Source organism: Mustelus asterias, chromosome 10 (assembly GCF_964213995.1).
Source record: "Mustelus asterias chromosome 10, sMusAst1.hap1.1, whole genome shotgun sequence".
NCBI lineage: Eukaryota > Metazoa > Chordata > Chondrichthyes > Carcharhiniformes > Triakidae > Mustelus > Mustelus asterias.
The window spans coordinates 110,991,618-111,008,202 of NC_135810.1; the positions used below are offsets into that span (position 1 = coordinate 110,991,618).

General features: G+C 45.4%; 1 protein-coding gene across 3 annotated transcripts in view; it reads right to left on the minus strand.

The window, feature by feature from the left end:
- slc9a7 (solute carrier family 9 member 7) overlaps nt 1-16,585 on the minus strand; it is a 164,352-nt gene that overhangs the window by 61,786 nt on the left and 85,981 nt on the right. For all 3 annotated transcript variants that reach the window (XM_078222428.1, XM_078222426.1, XM_078222427.1), the window contains exons 2-4: nt 14,058-14,260; nt 5,641-5,718; nt 1,291-1,367 (exon numbers count right to left, since the gene is read on the minus strand). In XM_078222428.1, coding sequence (XP_078078554.1) covers nt 1,291-1,367; nt 5,641-5,718; nt 14,058-14,260 — 358 coding nt within the window. The remainder of the gene's footprint in view (nt 1-1,290; nt 1,368-5,640; nt 5,719-14,057; nt 14,261-16,585) is intronic.

Here is a 16,585-nt window from a genome sequence, read left to right on the forward strand (position 1 = left end):
AAATGTGGCTATTAACACTCACTGTGGTCCTTTCAATTGTAGTTCACATTACCACTATTTTTCGGACTTACAACTTTCGGTGCACATTTACCTGAACTTCTAGTACTGTGGGTGGAACTTAATGCCCCGCCCCGAGGTGAGGTTGGAGGCAAGGGAGGGAGGTGGGGCATTTAATTTAGCTAGGGGGGAGCGGGATGGGGAATTAATGCCCACTGAAGGGTTTCACCCTGCCCCCACTGGTAGTACGTACTGTCTCATAGCAACAGGGAAGAGAGTTCAGCCAATATGGGAGTCAGGGTCCGGATTAAATGGACGAATGAGATATCATTACGTCAGATGGTAAAATGCGATTGTCTGAGTTACTTGTCAGGAATTATTATTGATCTATGTTTGCTGAATGTAATTGATTTTAAACTAATACCAGTCGGGAATGATCGATAAGAAAATCTATAATTGATCTGTTTCTGATTGTCCACGTTAGATCTTTCGGAGAGGTTCTGTCGCTCTAATCCCAGAGCGACTTAACCCTTCGATGGTCTCCAGCCAGCTGCTTGTTTGCCTTGTGTTTTTCTTTTAAAATAAATGTTATGTCTTTATACAGAGATACTTGCCTCTTGGGTTTTGCATTGTCTAAATCAAGACATAACCGGCCATCTCAAATTACCCCACAACACCCGTGACCACATTCTTCAATTCCTTTCTCCCTCAGGTCCTCCTCCTAATTTATTAATTGGCAATAGCAGAGTAGCCACAGGAAACAGGGAACTGTCAGATCAATGCCTTGGGCTGCCCGGTGGCAAAGTGGTTAGCACTGCTACCTCACAACGCCAGGGACCCAGGTTCAATTCCAGCCTCGGGTCACTGTCTGTGTGGAGTCTGCACGTTCTCCCCGTGTCTGCGTGGGTTTCCTCCGGGTGCTCCCAGTTTCCTCCCACACTCCAAAGATGTGCGGGTTAGGTGGATTGGCCATGCTAAATTGCCCCTTAGTGTCGGGGGATTAGCAGGGTAAATATGTGGGGTTACGGGAATAGGGCATGGGTGGGATTGCGGTCGGTGCAAGACCTGATGGGCCAAATGGCCTCCTTCTGTACTGTAGGGATTCTATGATTCTGAAGTTAGAGAGAGATTATTACCATCGCATCGAATCATTCTATAACTGGTCTTCATGCGACACGGAGGGCCAGAAGCAGTGGCAATCTTGACATTAATAAGACAATAAAATGACCAATAAATGAAAATGGCACTGGCTGAGGAGCCTTCTTCAGTTATTCACATTAAGGAGATACTCACCCTATGACAAAGCAGGACACCGCAGTTCCTATGAATGCATACGCTAGGATGGAGCCAAGGTTCCTGAAGAAATGTCTCTGTAATAGAGAGAGACAGAGACAAGAGTTAAAGCATGTAATCATTCAAATTCATTGATCAGTCATACAGAATAGGAAAAGGCCATTTGACTCATGGATCTCATTGCAACTTACAGCATATTGAAAGGCTTGGATAGAGCGGACGTGGGGAAGATGTTTCTATTAGTAGAATCCCTACAGTGCAGAAGGAGGCCATTCAGCCCATCGAGTCTGCACCGACCACAATCCCACCCCAGGTCCTACCCACGTATTTTCCCTGCTAGTCCCCCTGACTCTAAGGGGCAATTCTGCATGGCCAATCAACCTAACTTGCAAATCTTTGGACTGTGGGAGCACCCGGAGGAAACCCACCCAGGCACAGGGAGAACGTGCAGATTCCACACAGACAGTGACCCAAGACCGGAATTGAACCTGGGTCCCTGGCGTTGTGAGGCAGCAGTGCTAACCACTGTGCCACAATGTCGCCCTGGAGGAGACTAGGATCCAAGGGCACAACCTCAGAATAAAGGGATGAGCCTTTAGAACTGAGATGAGGAGGAATTTCTTCAGCCAGAGAGTGGTGAATCTGTGGAATTCATTGCCACAGAAGGCTGTGGAGGCCAGGTCATTGAGTGTACTTAAGACAGAGATAGATAGGTTCTTGATTGGTAAGGGGATCAAAGGTTATGGGGAAAAGGTGGGAGAATGGATTGAGAAACCTATCAGTCATGATTGAATGGCGGAGCAGACTCAATAGGCCAAACGGCCTAATTCTGCTCCTATGACTTATGCGGCCTGTGCTGGCTCTTGAAGTTGTCCAATTAGACCCAATTCTCCATTTCCCCCCCTGCTCCCTTCCTCACCATACTCTTCCCCCCCCCCCCCCCCCCCCCGCCTTCCTCACCATACTCACTCCCCCGCAAGAGTATCTTTGAGCGGAAATGGACGTTCTAGAATCTAATAGACATTATGGAGTTGTTGCTTTTCACTTTGAGCTCAAACTCTGTAACTGGAGCAGAACAAGCATCAAATCAGAACCGCAGTGCGTTTACAACGAGATAAATTAGCCAAACGTAGAAAAAACACATTGTGCAAAAAGTTAACTTGGCTTTTTCCCAGATGGCTCATCAATTTAATCAAAATGCTTTGCAGCAGTCAGCGCACTATTTGTCAATTTCATTTGCGAGGAGAGCGAATTCGGTTCTCTATACATCACAGTATTACACAGAAACCTTAAAGACCAGACAATTAGAGTTGATTACAGCCTCAACGTCCATGCACGTTCCTGCAAACCTGGGCAATATATTTGTGGGAGAGAAATTCTATTGCAAACGCCCCTTTTACACAGCCACAGGCATCGGAGTGGGCGAGGGGAGGACCGTGGAAAGGCCCGTTGACCTCGGGCGGGATTTTCCGGTTTCAGGGCAGGTGGGGCCGGAAAATCCCACCCGTTGTCTGCCCGTTTGGCAGGTTTAAGAACAGAAAATGCTGGGAACACGCAACAGGCCTGACAACATCTTGTGGAGAGAGAGAAACAGAGTTGACGGGCGGCCCGACTCCAGCAGGCATTGTCGCGGGCGGGATGGGAAAATCCGAGAGCCGGAAGATCCGGCCCAATGTTTCTGGTCCGTGACCTCTCATCAGAATGGGGAAAATTTGAAATGTGATAGGTTTTGTGCAAGTGAAAATCTAGATGGGTAAAAGTCCCTCAGAGTCGGTGCAGCCTCGATGGACCGAATGGCCTCCTTCAGTACTGTAGGGATTCTGTGGATCCAGAGGGGAGGTGAGCGGGAACCACATAGTGCAGAATGCACTGTCTGTGAGGGTGACAGAAGCAGATTCAACCTTAATTTTCGAAAGCGAACTGGATATGTATTTAAAGTGAATCAACAGCAGAACTATCGGAAAAACAGAGGAGGGAGTGGAACTAATTGAATAACAATTTCAAAGAGCTAGCACAGGCACAATGGGCCAAATGGCCTCTCCAGTGCTGTAAGTTAATATAATCATAGAGATGTTTGATGCTATTTCTTTAATAGGTGTTTATTACTTGCAAGTTTCAGTTTAAGCTGAATAACTTGCTCAGATTTATATTACATCGGCTGTTCAAATTTTTCAAAAGACCTGGATCATGTTACCACCATTGCTTATTTTCACCAATATAAAGAAATTCGGATCCATTGACCTCTCTCCATTACAACCTTCCAAGTTCCAGAAATGCCTCATCATTCTTCTCCGAACCCTATTAACATTCAGTACATTCATTGTAGAACATGCGGCACATCCCTCCGTTCTAATCCATTGTGCCAAACAAGGTAAACCTGAAAGCTGCACAAAGGTTCCAGTTTTTCTCTTCCTTCTTTCATGGGACATGGGTGGATGTCACTGGCAAAACCAGCATTTGTTGCCCTTGCATTATTGTCCTTGAACAGAGTGGCTTGCTCAACTATTCTTTAAGTTTAAAGTTTACTTATTAGTGTCACAAGTGGGCTAACATTAACACTGCAAATTAAACTCCTGTGAAAATCCCCTCGTCGCCACACTCCACCGCCTGTTCGGGTTCACTGAGAGAGTTAAGCAGGAGTGTGAAACATGGCATGAGGTACACGGTTTAAAAATGTATTCTCCCATGGGACGTGGGCCTCATTGGCAAGGCCAGCATTCAGTGCCCATCCCTAGTTGCCTTAGAGGAGATGGTGGTGTTGAGATTATTAAAGCTGTTTAGCATCCCTGAATGTAGATAAACCACCAGGTCCAGATTAAATATATACCATACTTCTCAGGCAAACAAGGGCCGGCGGCACTGATCATCATTTACCAATCCTCCCTATCTATGGTGCCAGAGGACGGAAAATGTTGTTCCATTGTTTGAGAGGAAAGGACAAGCTGAACAATTATAGACCAGTTAGTCTAATCCCGAGGAGTGGGAAAACTATTTCTAAAAATTCGGAGGGACGGTATAAATCGTCATTTAGAAAGGTGGGATTAATCAAGGACAGTAGCATGGATTTGTGAAAGGGCAGTCATGTTTGACTAAATTGAATCTTTTCAGGAGGGTCAATGGGGAGAGGACATTTCATGTAATCGACTTGGATTTTAACAAGGCTCATTGAGTAGAGGCAACAATGGTCCCTATGGCAAATTAGTCACAATATTAAAAGCTCATGGGTATTAGAATGTAACCAGTGACAACTTTATATTGGATGTAATGTGACCAATGGGAACAAGATGCAAGGGTCAGCTGATCCAGTAAACCAATTACAGACCAGCTGACTCACTGTAAATAAGGAACTATGTAGAATTGCGGGGAGCTTGGAGTGGCCTCGGGCGAGGCCCCAAGTTTGGAGTAATGATGTTTTTTTATTAAACTCTTTCTTTGATTTATGTTTTGTTGTATTTTTATTAGCTGTATTTTGAAGAGTTCCTTCTGAAGAAACAATGGGATCCTATAGAAATAAGATTTTGAGAAGTGTAAATGAACAGAAGGACCTTGGAGTGAGTGCATGGGGTGGTGGGGTGGCACAGTGGTTGGCTCTGCTGCCTCACAGCACCAGGAACCCAGGTTCGATTCCAGCCTTGGGTCACTGTCTGTGTGGAGTCTGCACGTTCTCCCCGTGTCTGCGTGGGTTTCCTCCATGTGCTCCGGTTTCCTTCCACAGTCTGAAAGGCATGCTGGTTAGGCGCATTGACCTGAACAGATGCTGGAGTGTGGCGAATTTCACAGTAACTTCATTGCAGTGTTGATGTAAGCCTTACTTGTGACTAATAAATAATCTTTACTCTATGTCCACAGGGCCCAAACTTACACTGGGGTCTTGCACAGTGCTCATGGAGTAGGGGTGATGAGAAAGCATCAGGAGCAGCAATCAGCTGGCCCAGGAGAGGCTGGGGATGGCCCACGGGACCCGGGACCTCCATGAATTTTCCAACTTGACCCCATCGCTCAATGGACTTCCCTTTGGTTATGCTGACATTAAATGCAATGAGACCTTAACAGCCCAACAGAGAAACAAGTCATATTCTGGTCAACAAAACAAAGGAGATTGTCATCGACTTCAGGAAGCGTAAAGGAGAACATGCCCCTGTCTACATCAATGGGGGCGAAGTAGAAAGGGTCGAGAGCTTCAAGTTTTTAGGTGCCCAGATCACCAACAACCTGTCCTGGTCCCCCCATGCCGACACTATAGTTAAGAAAGCCCACCAAACCCTCTACTTTCGCAGAAGACTAAGGAAATCCCCCCTCTCCCCCCGCAACAAAGCATGTGCTGGAATGTTTAACCGTTACCATAGTTACCTTTTTGAGGCTGTATCCTGCGTAGAATATGATTGGAGGTAGCAAAATGTTGAAGAAAACATCAGGGTCAAAGGTTACCTGCAAAAGAAGAATACAAAAGGTGTTTTGAAATTAAATACATACAAATCCAGACCAGGGCCGGACCGCCCCGCTGTCGCTGCAAATGAGGATGGAGAATCTGGCGCTCAGCCGAATGTCCATTCACTGCAGCGGGACCAGAGAATCCCACCGGCATGAACGGCCGGAGAATCCCATCCCAGATCAACACTAATAATTAAGAGGAATAGGCCGTGCGGCCCAATGAGCCTGCTCCCCCATTCGATAAGATCATGGCTGATCCGATTGGGATCTTAACTCCACTTTCCCGCTTGTTTTCCCAAACCCTCGACTCCCCCGTCGATCAAAAACCTATCGAACACGGCCTTGACCATATCTAATAACCCAGCCTTTACTGCTCTCTGCGGAAGAGAGTTCCAAAGACCCAACAACTCTCCAGGAAGAAACTCTTCCTCGTCTCCATCCTTTTAAATTGTTTCCCCCTACAAGGGGAAATATCCTCACAGCATCTACCCTACCAAGTCCCCTCAGCTCTTGTTCTTCTAAACTCATCTGTGGGTAGGCCGAATCTTTCTTCATAAGCCAACCCCTTCATCCCATGAATCAGCCGAATGAACCTTCTCTGAATTGCTTCCATAGCAAGTCTCCTTAAGTAAGATGAGAACTATACACAGTACTGCAGGTGCAGTCCCACCAAACCTTTGTACAGTTGTAGCGATAATAACTTTTATACTCCATCCACTTTGCAGCAAAAGCAAACATTTCATTTGCCATCTAATTACTTGCTGTATCGACATTCTAACCTTTTGCGATTCATGTACAAAGGTGCCCATATCCCTCTGTGGCATGGTGGCACAGTGGTTAGCACTGCTGCCTCACAGTGCCAGGGACCCGGGTTTGGTTCCTGGCTTGGATAACTGTCTGTGCAGAGTTTGCACATTCTCCCCGTGTCTGTGTGGGTTTCCTCCGGGTGCTCCAGTTTCCTCTCTCAGTGCTGGTTAGGCGCATTGGCCGTGCTAAATTCTCCTTCAATGTGCCCAAACAGGCGCCGGAGTGTGACGACTAGGGAATTTTCACAGTAACCTCATTGCAGTGTTAATGTAAGCCTACTTGTGACACTAATAAATAAACTAAAAACTCAGTATTTTGTAGCCTCACTCCATTTAAATAATATTCTGCTTCTTTTCGTTCTTCCTGCCAAAGTGCACAGCCTCCCACTTTCCCTCATTACTCCCATTGGCCAATATTTTGCTCACTCACTTAACCTACCCATTTGCAAACTCTATGTATCCTCCTCACAGCTTGGTTTCCCACCAGTTTTAGTATCAATAACAAGTTATATGACAATACATTCAGTCCCTCGCTTCATCCAAGTCATTAGTGTGGATTGTAAATAGTTGATACCAGAGGACTGCTTCCTGCAGAAATCCACGAGCGACAGTTTGTCAACCTGAAAGTGACCTGTTTATCCTGACTGTTTGTCATGTACTCAGCCAGTCCTCTATCTATGCCAATATCACCCCCAACACCACAAGCAGTTACCTTGTGCTGTAACCTTTCATGTGGCATTTTACGGAATATCTTTTGGAGATCCAAATACACTATGTCTACCAGTTCCCCTTCGTTCACCCTGCTTGCTACATCCCAGAAAACTCTAATAAATTTGTCATATCTTGTATCGCAATATTTCCACCGAGTCCATGCAGTTTTATAGAAACAGAGAATCCTTACAGTGCAGAAGGAGGTCATTCGGCCCATCAAGTCTGCACTGAATCTCAGACAGAGCATCCCACCCAGGCCATATCCCCTTAACCTCATGTATTTACCCCACTAGTCCCCCTAAATGACACATCTTTGGACACTAAGGGGAAATTTAGCATGGCCAATCCACCTAACCTGTACATCTTGTGGGAGGAAACTGAAGCACCCGGAGGAAACCCAGCAGTCATGGAAAGAATGTGCAAACTCCATGTGATAATTGCCAGGACTTGCATTGGGAAATCACTGATTGACCTCCCTGGAGGACTCGTTGAATACGAGCTCCCTGGAGATTGGTAATTAACTCACCAGGTGGAGATCATACACCGAGTCCTGTATAAAGCAGGCCCCCGAGTGGGTCCATTATTCCACTGTCCCGGTTGGGACCCGTTTGTGTTCACCACAGGCTTGTGGTTTTTGCTTTACTTTATTTTGTGCAATAAAGCACTGTTCCTTTACAGCTGACTCCTGGAGTTATTATACTCCACACAGTCACCCAAGGCCGGAATCGAACCCGGGTCCCTGGCACTGTGTGGCAACAGTGCTAACCACTCTGCCACGGATTCAATTTTGACTTGGAAGAGAATTGGTTAAATGACCGACAGGAAAAAAAAAATCAGAGCTGCAGCAAAAGGTCAGGGGAGTGGTTCCAGCTGTGTAGCGCTTACAGACAGCTGTTAAAAAGATGATGGGCTGAATGGCCTCCTTCTATCATGTATTCATTCCATGGTTCTAGTCGCTTATTTATGTGTAGCAAAATGGATTTCCCAACCATAAAGGCTGGGGATTAACTGTGATAGTACAGTAGTGGCAAAGTGACAATGAAACAGGTCCCGTAAGGATTGTAATCCTGTGACTCACAGCAAGTGATTACCTGAACTAGACAGGCCAGGACAGTGTCTGTGCTACACTCATCCTTAACCAAGACACCAGTGGGATTGTATTTCTGAGGAAAATAAATAAATATTGCACATTCCTCATTGTTCCCCTCTGGGCTGGAAGAGTGGGTATCAGATGAGACCAGGATCTCAGTTCACCCGTGAAGCCATTATTCTGCCACTTACAACCCAAACTTCCACAAGACAAATGCCCACTCGGGTCAGGTGGCAGAGGGCGACCAGAATTCATGGCACCAGCAAGGGACAAGGGTGTGTGAAAAAATAGCGGAAGGCAGCAAGTAATCAGGAGAAGGCGGCAGGCAGGAAAAAAATACAACAAATTGTACCTCTTGGCAAGTCAATATTATTGTTCCGATCAAGTGGCAGGATTCTTAAACAAAAACATTAGTTTATTTTTAAAATGACCACCACAGAACTGAATCTCACTGAAACTTACAGCATACTGAAAGGCCTGGATAGTGCGGACGTGGGGAAGATGTTTCCATTAGTAAGAGAGACTAGAATCCAAGGGCACAGCCTCAGAGTAAAGGGAACGACCCTTTAGAACCGAGGTGAGAAGCAATATCTTCAGCCAGAGGGTGGTGAATCTGTGGAATTCATTGCCACAGAAGGCTGTGGAGGCCAGGTCATTGAGTGTATCTAAGACAGATCCAAGATAGAGTCTTGATTGTTAAGGGGATGAAAGGTTACGGGGAAAAGGCGGGAGAATGGGGTTGAGAAAATTCTCAGCCATGATTGAATGGCAAAGCAGACTTGATGGACCAAATGGCCTAATTCTGCTCCTATATCTTATGGTACGACTGAGTGAGAGGAAGTAAAGTTTTCACTGCTCCAGACGGTGGATTCATGGTTGCAGCTGGACTGTTAGGGGAGATCCACCACAGCTCAAATTCAACCAAACAGTTATTTAGGGACTTTTTCTTTCCTTTTTATGCAACGTAATTTAAACTTTGTGGTAGGGTTAAGAAAAACCCATGCAGAAAAATAAAATCTCCCTGACAGAATCTGCCCATTTCCCTATGAATGTAAGTGTGCAGCTGTGGCGTGGGCGTTGGGTTGATGTTACTTCTACTTTTCCTCGATGTACCTCCAGTGTTATCCCGTGAACCTAGATGGGCGAGTGTGAGCATGCTATTCAATCACAGGAACATCACAGCTGAGCCATGATGTCACTAGCTCACACACACACCAACCCCAACCCCCCCACCAAATTGGAACCATTGGTTAAAAGCTGAAATGACGCGGAGTACATATTTCCAAGACTTTGAAGTTAATTGTACCATTGCATAGGGGCTGGGCAATGAACCTTTGGCAGCACTCAGAGAATATCAATATCGCAGCTACCAGAGCAGATCAGAGATGGGGAATTCTGTGGAGAATAACTCACCTCCTGGCTCCCCAGAGCCTGTCCACTATCTACAAGGCATATGTCAGGAGTGGGATGGAATGGTCTCCACTTGCCTGGATGACTACAGCTCCAACAACACTCTGCTAGACACCATCCAGAACAAAGTAGCCCACTTGATTATGGCATCAAGTGGCATCCATCACATTCAACGTCCACTCTCTCCATCACCGATGAACAGTGACAGCAGTGTGTACCATCTACAAGATGCACTGTGCCAAAGCTCCTTGGCCAGCATCTTCCAAACTTGCAACCTCTACCCCCCCCAAGAAGGACGAGGGCAGCAGCTGATTGGGGTCACCACCAGCTGCATGTTCCCCTTCAAGTCACACAACATCTGGACTTGGGAATATATCGCCGATCCTTCACTGTCGCTGGGTTAAAATCCTGGAATTCTGTTCCTAACAGCACTGAGGGTGTACCTAAACCACCTGGACTGCAGCAGTTTGGGGGGAGGCAATGGCCTAGTGGTATTATCGCTGGACGATTAACCCAGAAACTCAGCTAATGTTCTGGGGACCCAGGTTCGAATCCCGCCACAGCAAGTGATGGAATTTGAATTCAATAAAACAAAAATCTGGAATTAAGAACCTACTGATGACCATGAAACCATTGTTGATTGTCAGGAAAACCCATCTGGTTCACTAGTGTCCTTTAGGGAAGGAAATCTGCCATCCTTACCTGGTCTGGCCTACATGCTACTTCAGAGCCACAGCAATTTGGCTGACTTTCAACTGCCCTCGAGCAACTAGGGATGGGCAATAAATACTGGCCAGCCAGCGACGTCGATGTCCCACAAATGAATAGAATAGAAGTTCAAAGTGGCGACTCACCCCCACCAGCTGCTCAGGGGCAATTGGGAATAGGCAATAAACATTAACATCCCATGAACAAATTTTTAAAATCCAGATTAAGAGGAACTATTGCAGTATTTCTCACATTGTGCTTTGGTGGGGGGAGGACACAGTCATTGAACTCAATTTTCCTCAGCAGAAAACATACAAATAACAAAGCCTCGAGGGTCTTGACCCAATGTCTCAGTTGGAAAACCATGTGAAAAACTCTTTGGAGTTTACATACCTCCTGTTTTCATATTCAGTAAATGGCAATGGACAGGGGATAGAAACTGAGACTAACTTCATCCTGGCCAAAATAGAGACCAAACTTACTGCGACAAATTTCTTCACAAAATAATAAATAAATAGGAGGAGCAGGTCACATGGCCTTCCGAGTCTGCTCCACCGTTCAATATCATACCCAATCTGATCCTGGCCTCAATGCACTTTCCTGCCTGTTCCCCAAAAGTCCCAACTTCACAAGTTTCAAGAACCTGTCAATCTCAGTCATCAGTATACACAATAATTCAAAATATAGCACTTCTCACAACATCAAACGTCTCAAATTACAATCAATGAAGTATTCTTGAAGTAGTCACTGCTGTAATGTAGACTCAGCCTCCGCTGTTCTCTGTGGAAGAGATCTCCAAAGGCTAACAACCTTCTGGAGCGAAGAAATATCTCCCTATCTCAGTCTAAATGGGAGACCCCTTCTTTTTGAACTGTGCAGCCTCGTTCCCGATTCCCCCATGAGGAGGAACATCCACTCAGCAACGACTGTCAAGCCCCCTCAGAATCTTATGAGTTTCAATAAGATCACCTCTCATTCTTCCAAACTGCTATGGGCATAGGTCCAACTTATTCAACCCTTCCTCATAAGGCAAGCCAAATCCAAATATACAACATCTACTGGTTCCCCTTTATCCACCTACATCCTCAAAGAACTTCAATAAATGTATCAAACGCAATTTCCCTTTCACAAAACCACGGTGACTCTGTCTGACTGTATTATGAATCATTAAATACCCTGTTTCAACTTTGTTAATTGTTCACAACAACAGAGATATTAGACTAACTGGATATATCTTCCTGCTTTCTGTCTCCCTCCTTTGTTGAATAGGTATGCAACGTTTGCGGTTTTCCATTCTGCTGGGACCAGAAATGGAGGAGCTTTGGAAAATTACAACCGCCATTTGTGGGCGGCACGGTGGCACAGTGGCTAGCACTGTTGCCTTACAAGGCCAGGGATGTGGGTTCAAATCCGGGCTTGGGTCACTGTGTGGAGTTTGCATATTCTCCCCATGTCTGCGTGGGTTTCCTCTCACACTCCCAAAGATGTGTGGGTTAGGTTGATTGGCCATGCTAAATAGCCCCTTAGTATCAGGGGGATTAGTAAGGTAAATACATGGGGTTATGGTGGTATTGTTATCGGTGCAGGCTCAGTGGGCCAAATGCCCTCCTTCTGCACTGTCAGGATTATATGATTCTATTCTCTGATTTCTGCAGTCAATTCTTCTAAGACACTAATATTCAGCCCATCAGCAGATTCGTCAGTCTTTAATGCATTAGTTTTCCCTGTACTTTGTACTTTTTCGCTAGTGACTGTGATTGCTTTAAGTTCCTTGCTCCCTTTTGCTCCCCGACTTTTTACGATTGTGTCGTGTGTCGTAACACGAGGACAGATCCAAAATATACGATCATAGTCTCTGCAATTTCTGTTTCCCATTGTTAATTCTTCAGTATCACCCTCTTAAGGGATCAATATTTACTTGAGCTGCCCTCTCTTTATAAACTTGTAAAAGCTCTTACTGTCAGTTTTTAGATTTCTCGCTAGCTTGTTCTCATCAATTATTTTCACCCTCTATTATTTTTATAGCCATCTTTTGCTGGTATCTAAAATCTTCCAACCTACCACTACTCTTGGCTTTTCTTCCAATTTGATACCACCCTTAACTTCCTTAGTTAGCCACAGATGGTTCCGGCATCTTGTGGAGTCTACCTCAATGGAATGCATCTACATTGAGAATTATGAAATAGCTCCTTAAATGTCTGCCATTGCTTATCTACCATTTTACCTTTTATTCTACTTTTCCAGTTCACTTTAACTAACTATGTCGTCACAATTTTGAAATTGCCTTTAAGTTTCGGACTCTAATTTCAGACCTTTGAAAATGAGCAACTATCTGAATGTGAAATTCTATGTTATGATCACTCTTTTCTATATCAGTTACTACGAGATCATTAATTAATCACATCTCATTACAGCTTAAACAGCCTGTTCCCTACTGGTTCTATGTACTGTTCTATGTTCTATGGTTCCAAACATAATGTTCAAATAAATTGCCCCAAATGTACTTGAGGAACTTGTTCTCAAGGCTGCCTTTGCCAATTTGATTTGTCTAACCCAAATGAAGATTTAAGTGTTCAATTAACCTGTCTGGATGGGTGAAGCTTGACACCATCCAGGACAAAGCAGCCCACATGATTGGCACCACGTCTATAAACATTCAATTCCTCCACCACTGACGCTCAGTAGCAGCAGTGTGTACGATCGACAAGATGCACTGCAGCAATTTACCAAAGATCCTTAGACAGCACCTTCCAAACATGACCACTTCCAACTAGAAGGACAAGGACAGCAGATACATGGGAACACCACCACCTGCAAGTTCCCCTCCAAGTCACTCACCGTCCTGACTTGGAAATATATCGCTGTTCCTTCACAGTCGCTGGGGCGAATTCCCTCCAGGACATGGATAGTAGCGATTCAAGCTCACCACCACCTTTTCAAAGGCAACTAGGGATGGGCAATAAATGCTGGCCAGCCAGCGATGCCCATGTCCCACGGATGAATTTTTAAAAATGTTGCCCGTGATTATTTCTTACAATACATTATTTTATGATTCATACTTTGTCCCACAATGTAGCCAGTTTTATGTGGTGTATAAACTACTCCCATCAGAGGCTTCTTTCCTTTACAATTTTTTATCTCCACCAAAATGGATTGTAACCTTGAACTTCTAAGCCAGGATCATTTCTCTCCACTGTGCAAGTTGCATCCTTTATTAACAATGATACCCCATCTCCTTTACCTTTCTACCTATTCTTCCAAAATCTCAAACAGTGAAAGGGAATAAGGAAAACTGCAAATGCCAGAGATATTAAATAAAGGCAACATGTTTGGAAATGGACAGGATAGCCAGCATCTGACAATACAAGGACAGGGAAGAGCGCCGAGTTATGGCGACTAACCAAGCCAAATTCTGTTGCTACTTTGGGTTTCCGGGATGTCCATTGCTGTTTTGACACTCAAATTCCTCAATCTTGGCCATGAAAGTTTCTTTCATGAACAACTGGAGGTCTAGAAGGCAATTCTTTATTCGAAGAGAAGGTGCTGGTTGCATTAAACTTTAAATAAACCAAATCAGGAGCTGCAATACAGAAAGATAAAACATATCTTACCTTTCTCAACATGTCATCTTGTTCCACGTTGTTTATTTCCCCAGAATTGATTTCCCCCTTCAAGGAATATTCATAAAACTTTCCACTGACATTTACCAGTAGTGTGGTCACTGCCCTGTTTTGTAGGGCACAGCCAATGGGAACCTTGCCGTGGCTATTCGTGGAGGGGATGCCATACCTGAGGATCACTCCAACCAGGAGTCCTGAAAACAAACACATTGGCCATTAAGGAGCATGCTCGTTACACAATACACTTGGGACGATTTCTTGGAACAACATGTTCTGGAATCAGTCATGCACAAGCTGTTTCAGGTCTGGTAAGATGTAATGAGACACAATCTGTTTTTTTTAATCTATTCGTTCATGGAATGTGGGGCTGAGCTGGCATTTATTGCCCGTCCCCGACGGCATTTTAAGAGTCAACCACATTGCTGTGGGTCTGGAGTCACATGTAGGCCAGACCAGGTAAGGATGGCAGATTTCATAAAGGACATTAGTGGACCAGCTGGATTTATTTTTACAATAATCGACAATGTTTCATGGTCATCATTAGACTTGTAATTCCAGATTTCTACTGAATTCAAATTCCACCATCTGCCACAGTGGAATTTGAACCTGGGTCTCTAGATTACTAGTCCAGTGGCAGTACCACTACACCACTGTTACCCCGTCTCAAAGCAACTGATGCAGGAAAGAGTGATCATAACATAGAATTTTACATTCCGTTCGAGTGTGAGAAATATGGGTCTGAAATAAGAGTCCTAAACTTAAAGGCAATTACAAAATTAAGACAACACAGAGTTGGTTAAAGCAGACTGGAAAGATAGGTTAAGAGGTAAAATGGTAGATGAGCAGTGACAAACATCTAGGGAGCTATTTCATAATTCTCGACATAGTGTTGCTGGGGCTTTCGTTAAGTTGTGGGATAACTGACATGAGTTTAAGTTTATTTATTAGTGTCACAAGTAGGTTTACATTGACACTGCAATGAAGTTACTGTGAAAATCCCCTAGTCACCACACTCCGGTGCCTGTTCGGGTACACTGAGGGAGAATTTAGCACGACCAATGCACCTAACCAGCTTGTCTTTCAGACTGTGGGAGGTAACGGGAGCACCCGGAGGAAATCCGCACAGACACAGAGAGGATGCGCAGACTCCCCACATGCAGTGACCCAATGCTGGAATCGAACCTGGGTCCCTGGCGCTGTGAGGTAGCAGTGCTAACCACTATGCTGCCCTCGGTCATATAGGTGACGTAGGAGCAACCTGCATTTAATAACAGAGTGCTCTGCATACTATCCACCAGTTATTCAATGGAGCAACTTCCACCGTTTAGAAGAACAAAGGCAGCACGTGGGTGGGAACACTAACGCCACACCACAAGGTCGCTGTCCTTCATCGGCACTAGTTCAAAATGATGGATTTCTCTGCCCAACAGCACTGTAGGAGTATCTTCACCACGTGGACTGCAGCAGTTCAAGGTGGCGTGGCGTGGCACCCCCTCCCCCCTCCAGCACATTCTCAAGGGCAGCAAGCAACGGGCAATAAACACGGGCCTTATGAGCAAGGCCCATATCCTGGCAATGGACTAACAGGAAGAGCAGCAATCGCTCGGACATCTGTTCTGCCCAGCTCATGATCAGCAACCCCCGACAAGATGGCTTTCAGCCAGGATCGGAAAGGCTGAAATGGGAAGACAGCTGCGCGGAGCTGACAGGTGGACGAGCAGGATGACGAGTTCTGGCATCATCCGTGCCCAGTCTGGTTATGACTGCAGACAGAAATCTGTCGCCTCCTCATGAAGGCTTTTGCTCAGAGTAAATAAGGAGAAAGTCTCTCCCGTGGCTGAAAGGGTTGATTAACCAGGGGACACAGATACACCAAAGTTCCGGAGGCCTGGAATACCCTGGCTGATAGGGTGGTGGAAGCAGATCAAATCATGACCTTCAAAAGGGAAGTGGGTAAATACTTGACGGGGCAAATTTTGCTGGGTTATGTGGAAAGGGCTGGGATAGGATTAATTGATGGCTCTTTCAAAAGAGCAAGTATAGGCACAGTTGGCCTTTTTTGCGCTGTTTGATTCTACTTGTTACACTAGTAAACATCTACTGATATATTCCCCACTGAGCCAACAGCTCAGAGAACATACTTATCTATTTTTTTATTTATTAGTGTCACAAGTAGGCTTACATTAACACTGCAATGAAGTTACTGTGAAAATCCCCCAGTCGCCACACTCCGGTGCCTGTTCGGGTACACCGAGGGAGAATTTAGCATGGCTAATGTACCTAGCCAGCACGTCTTTCGGACTGTGGGAGGAAACGGGAGCACCCGGAGGAAAGCCACGCAGACGTGGGGATAACATGCAGACTCTGCACAGACAGTGACCCAAGCTGGGAATCAAACCCAGGTCCCTGGCACTGTGAGGCAGTACCGCAGTACTTCCCCGAAGCGGAGAAGCTACGGCATCTCCTCCGGAGCCTTCAACATGTCATTGATGAAGACGAACATCTCGCCAAGGCCATCC